General features: G+C 49.9%; 1 protein-coding gene across 2 annotated transcripts; it reads left to right on the top strand.

The window, feature by feature from the left end:
- Positions 1-220: 220 nt before the first annotated feature.
- LOC103712352 (BOI-related E3 ubiquitin-protein ligase 1-like) lies at positions 221-3,591 on the top strand. Of its 2 annotated transcripts, none has more exons than XM_008798849.6 (4): positions 221-1,998; positions 2,104-2,213; positions 2,298-2,692; positions 2,791-3,591. In XM_008798849.6, the coding sequence occupies exons 1-4, from the start codon at positions 1,943-1,945 to the stop codon at positions 3,370-3,372; spliced, it is 1,143 nt and encodes a 380-aa protein (XP_008797071.4). In that variant the 5' UTR covers positions 221-1,942; the 3' UTR covers positions 3,373-3,591. The 2 variants fall into 2 exon arrangements, with proteins under 2 accessions (XP_008797071.4, XP_008797073.4); XM_008798851.6 differs by having other exon boundaries at positions 1,814-1,998; positions 2,301-2,692.
- Positions 3,592-5,755: the final 2,164 nt, after the last annotated feature.

Raw genomic sequence — 5,755 nt, 5'->3', positions numbered from 1 at the left:
AGCGGGGGCCGCGGCTTGACCGCCGTGTCCTCAAGCGTGCCTTTTGGCGCACTCCGCGAACTGCCTGCCACCCACCCACCCACCCCTCTCCTCTCTGTTCACGCCCTTGCGGAGGAGGTAATTATTTTACTGCCATCTACGGCAAGCAGCGGGGTGCAGTCATCGGCGGCGGCGGCAGCAAGCAGCAGCAGCAACGGAGTGGACGGAGGAATTTCCCCAACCCTGCACGAGGAAAAGTAAAATATAGATAGCAGGAAAAATTGACTCCATGACAGTAACCTCTGAAGGCAAAAAGAGAATCCCGGCCTCGCCCTTCTCTTTTTTTTTTCTTTAAAAAAAGAAAAGCTAGTACGGACGCCTTGGAGAAGAGCCCCCACTCACCAAGAGTCGTGGCCCTACATTTTATATATGCACACGCTCTGGTTACAAGGCAAGCACTCCTTTCCTGTTTGAGCTGGGTCTCTTTGCTTGGGAAACAAGAGTGCATCGGCGTACGAGGAAGGGTAGTTTTATAATAGGAGAGGAGTGGGGGACACTGTTGTCAGGGGCCGTTGGTCACACCAGGACCCGACACTAACAGCGCTCCAACCTGCCCCTAGTGTAATAGCAGTGGCAGTGAATGGTACCGGTAACCCTCCCACAAACCCTGCCTCGTCATCGAATCGTAACAAAAAGGATACGAAAACAGAGCAGAGGAATTATGGAGGGAAGGCGATGAGCCCACCAATGCGGATGCCACCATACTTTGGCTTGCTCCCTTGTCACGGGGACCGAGAGGGTGAGGACTGGGGAGGAGTAGGTGTGACGCCCCGACAGGGGCCACGTCATGTCCTGGGTCAAGTTCCGTAGAGGCCAAGGCACGAAGGCGTGGAACGCTGGCCGTGCCTCAGCCCGCGGTGACGTGGACAAGTTGGGTTTCCCAAGGTCGGTCCGTTCGCCCGATCCCCCCTCCTTCCCCCCCCCTCTCTCTCTCTCTCTCACCGCTTTAGTATTTACTTTTACTCGCACACGTAACGGTTATAGCATGGATCGGTTTTATTTTACCGCTCGATTTATGTGTGAAATCTATCTCGCTCTCTGTCTTAAAAATTGGTTTCGGTCACGCTATTTCCATTGAATGCGTCAGATGCCATAGGGGAGTGAGCTTCTCGGGTGGGGTTGTTAATGTGGTCCAGCGCTGCAGGGCGTGGAAGCTGTGGACAAGACGCAAGAATGGCAAGCTGGATGCGTGGCACCGGCGAGATAAATGCCGGGGCGAAGGAATCGGTCATGGGAGTGGCAGGGTAGGTCTCCCCAAAAATAGCTGCTCACATCAAGGGTGACGTAAAAAGTCTGTCCCCGTGATTCCAAAATGAGCTGGAGGAGGATGAAAAGGCGTGCGAGTCCTGTAATTTTCTTCTCATAAATGGAAAGAAATGGCAATAATTTTCTTCCTAAGAATATCCATTTCCAATTCAAGTCACTAGGCAATGAACTCCCTAACTCACGTACATCCCTGCAAACGTTTCGCTGTTGCTTAATCCCACTTAAGAAATTTAATTAATTAATTAATTATGCCCCCTCCTCTTTTTTTATTTTTGGTGGATATCATCACGTCTCTTTTGACCGTCCGTTGCCACGATCACTCCCTTACCGTCCATAGATTGGAAGGGTAGACCGCCCATCTTTACCATTAATTTATGACCAGTTACCAGTCCGTTCGCTTTCCAATCCCTGCCTCCCCCACGACCTGTTGGTTTCTTCATACCCGCACCTGCTGTCTTACGTGTCCATCGTCCATCCCTCTATAAATACCAACCCCTATACCTTCCTCGAGCCATTTCGCCCTTCTCACCCTAAATCCCGCGTCTCGACTAAAATTCTCTCTTTCCCTGTCTCTCTTGCCCGGTGGCCGCACGAGAAGAAAGGATCGAATCCCAGCGATATCGGAATTGCCCGGGCAATGGCCGTGCAAGCCCAGTACCCATCCGACGCTTTCTCCCCGGACTTCCGTTCCAGGTGAGCGCGCCCCCCAGGGATTCGTTAATTTAAGAGCGCTTCTTTCGCTTCCTCCCTCCTTTTGGTTTCCCTTCCCTAACAACAACATCCTTCGCTCTTTCTCAGTACTCCATTCTCCAGGTCTCGAAACAGCGTGTTGGAAGACCTCCAGATGCTCCAAGATCGCACCCGCCACCATCATATCGGGAGTCTCCTCGGCGGCTACACTCATCTCGGTGAGCTCTCCGGGCTCCTCTTTGCTCTCCCCACCTCGTCTCTTATGAGGTCATGGGCTCATTGAACGGCTGTGATTGGTGCAGCAGGGCAGCAGCAGGGTTTCAACAACTGTACGGTGTTCAGCGATCCAACGAGCGAGTTGACGTGCAATGCCTCGGGGCCCCGGAAGCGCATCCGAGAGGAGGAGACCATGGTACTGCCCCATCCCAACCCCGTCTTCCACTACCCGAGTCTCAATCTCGGCGCGCTTCCGTTGAAGCCAAACAACGCTGCCGAAGCCCCCACCACCGTCGCCGCCCAGCTGTCGCACGTGCATAGCCGGTTGATCGAGTCCGCCGGGACTTCTACCAGCGGGCGCCCCGACTCCGTCTCCATCTCCGCCGCCGCCTCGCCGCTTGTCGTCTCCCCCCTGGCGCAAGAACTGGCCTCCCAGCTGTACCACCAGAACCTCGAGATCGACGCCCTCGTCCGCCTCCAGGTACCGGATCCGATCCCTCTCCTCGATTCTTGATTTCTGTTGATTTTTTTTTTTTTTTGTTGGGTTCTGACGTCGGTTCGATGTGTTGTGATGATTAGAATGAGAGGCTTCGATCGGGATTGGAGGCGGTCCGGAAGAAGTATTGCCGGTCGCTGGTGTCGGCGGTGGAAGAGCGGGTGGCGAAGCGGCTGAGGGAGAAGGAGGTGGAGCTGGAGACCGCGAGCCGCCGGAATGCGGAGCTGGAGGAGAAGGTGAGGCAGATGAGCGCCGAGAACCAGATCTGGTTCAACGTCGCCAAGAACAACGAAGCCATCGTTAACAGTCTCAAGACGAGCCTGGAGCAGGTACTACTCCAGAACATGGCCTCCGCCGGCGCCGGCTGCAATCAGGCCTGCGAGGGCTACGGGGACGGTGAGGGCGCGGCGACGTTTCCGGCGGACGACGCGCAGTCGTGCTGCTTCGAGGACGAAAAGGAGAGGCGGGAGGCGGCGGCGGCCGCGCGGCCGAACGAGGAACTTCTGCTGCGGAGGGCGTGCAAGATGTGCCAGGAGAGGGACGTGTGCGTTCTGCTGTTCCCCTGCCGGCACCTTTGCTTGTGCAAGGACTGCGAACCGATGGTCGACGCGTGTCCGATCTGCCACTCCATGAAGAGCGACTCCCTCCAAATCCTCATGTTCTGATTTTTTTTTTTTGTTGTTTTGGGTCCATCTAATGTTGTCTTCTCGTATATATTTCCTTGTTTGGGGGTTCGCCTCGACCGTCTGATGGCTGGACCGTCGAGTTTTTTGGTTTCTCTCTCGTGTCGTTTCGATACGTCAAGTATCGGAGCGTCGTTGCTGCTGCCGTAATGGTGTTTGAATTTGTAAGCTAACGTTTTATAAGAGTTCGTAATTCTTTTTCGTTTTGTTTTTGTAGCGTATGCCGTCGTGTCGTGCCTCGCGTGGAACAGGTTGTTGCCCATAATGCGCGCGCAGGCAAGTTTAGAATTTGAGGAAAAATATGAACTACTTAATTTATATCGGGATTGAGATTGTGGTATAAGGAAAATAAAATTGCCAAAGGTTTTTTATTTTTATTATTTTTGCTAAAAATAGATGGGCTAGATCATCTAATTTGAGTGCAATGAATCATATTCGCCTCCTGTAAACATATGAAGTATTGAAGGATACCCGCGTTGAAAGAAAACAATAATTGGACCGAATCATCTTTCTGGAGAATATGACCTGCTCTCAAAACCAATCTTTAATACGTGAGATTGGGACTATGATATCAAATAAGCAGCCGCTAAGTCAGAAGAGTATCGTCCTCTAATGAGTGCCTTCATCAATTACACTACCATCGAAATTAAGTAAGTTATCTAAAAAAATAACTACCGTCAAAATTAATCTCTCGCTAAAAGATTCTCCAGATGTCTCTGGCTATCAAGGCCATGTGAACTGCCCTTTCCAAAACAAATCTTGATGACATGTTATGATTTTGTAGAAAGGGTATATGCTTTTGACCTAGAAGAGGGGGCCGTTTGTCTTGCTCTAATATATATATATATATTTATATATAATTATTATAGGTTACAAAGTTTTGTTATTACGTGATTTCTTGGTGCTTTTTATAATTGATATAGCTTGTGCTTCCATTGCATTAGGTGTACGAGATCTCTGTATTAGAAAGTGGCAGCGAAAGGGGAAAGAGATAGAGAGAGATGAATCTGGTGGCCCCGGCATGTTCTCTATTAAGGAGTAAATGTCGGTGAAGGATGGGGATTGAGGGGCGTGCGTTTAAGAAATGCTGCCTCATTATTTATGTAGCTTTATAGGAGAGTAGGAGGGGAGAAACGAACAAAAAGCAGGTAAAATATTTGGAACACCAAATAGGGCAGCATCTCATCTCGCTTGTTAACTATCTATTTTTATATATAATCCATCAAAGGACTACCCATGAGGAATGGAGTGCCATGGATGCCATTTGTCGAGCAACAGGGAAGGGAAGAAGAGGATGGGCCGGGTTTATTTTGTCCTTCATGATTTTTACGTTATCCTGAGTGTGGGATTGGAAAACATTGAGACTCACTCCAACTCCAAGTAACAAAGAAAACGACTCTAAGTAACTCACAGCCAAACTCAACAAGGATATTTAGCTGGCCCAGCTACTTTCATATATTTATTGCCATTGTTGCAACCTATACATAAACTATGGTAGCAGCCATGGAGAGGACTCGAAGAAGATGCCAATCAAAAGAGAACAAGTAAACACTGTGTGCTTGTCCTGGGGCAGTACTGATATGGGCCGAACATAGGAAATGGGCTAAGACTGGTGGTGGTAGGTCGTATGACATGATAGCACTGGTGGCATGGTATTCAAAAAAAGGGGTTCTCTGCGCACCCACCCACAAGTCGATGTAGATGATTTCCTTGGAACACCAACTCACTCGTACAGGTCCCACCTCGCAAAACCATGCTCCATAGTGGCCGCATTCAAGCGTGACGTACTTTGTCCGCGTGGATAAGATAGATCGCATTCATCGCACCGGCACCGGCACAGGCTATGCCCATGCTGCATGCAAGGATTTTTTCTAGCCCTCCATCATTTATTGCCGTGCCAATGCAAAGGTGGTACCTGAAAGCAATTTGCATGCAGTACCTACCTAACATTTTTGCTTGCTTTCAATTATGACGGTCCAATCCAAATCTTATCTCCAACCTAGCTAGTGCTTATTTTAGTGGAAGGAGTTGAACTGAAGGATCTGCGAGCGAGGGGAAGCTTTCCTAGCTCCCCTCTTTTCTCTTTGATTGTTTCCTCTTTTTCTTTTGCTACGTTTCGCTGGGAAGTCTATGGAGGAGGACAAAAGGAAAAGGGATCCATATCTCATTTACGGCATAAGATGTTGCTGCATGGAAAGCCCTCGCACTCTTCCTCCTAGCTTTACTCAACCCCTTGTGTTTGTTGTTTACCAATGGCCCATGACATGTGAAATGGTGAAAGTAAACCCCCCTCGCTCTCTCTCTGATCTCTTTTTCTTTCCCTTGGGTTTGGTGGAGTGAAGACGCGGGAGCCGTACTGGTCTCC

The sequence above is a fragment of the Phoenix dactylifera genome, chromosome 13, assembly GCF_051530095.1.
Source record: "Phoenix dactylifera cultivar Ajwa chromosome 13, Ajwa_hap1_PhDact_Kaust_v1.1, whole genome shotgun sequence".
NCBI lineage: Eukaryota > Viridiplantae > Streptophyta > Magnoliopsida > Arecales > Arecaceae > Phoenix > Phoenix dactylifera.
This window is presented reverse-complemented; position numbering and strand designations above follow the sequence as displayed.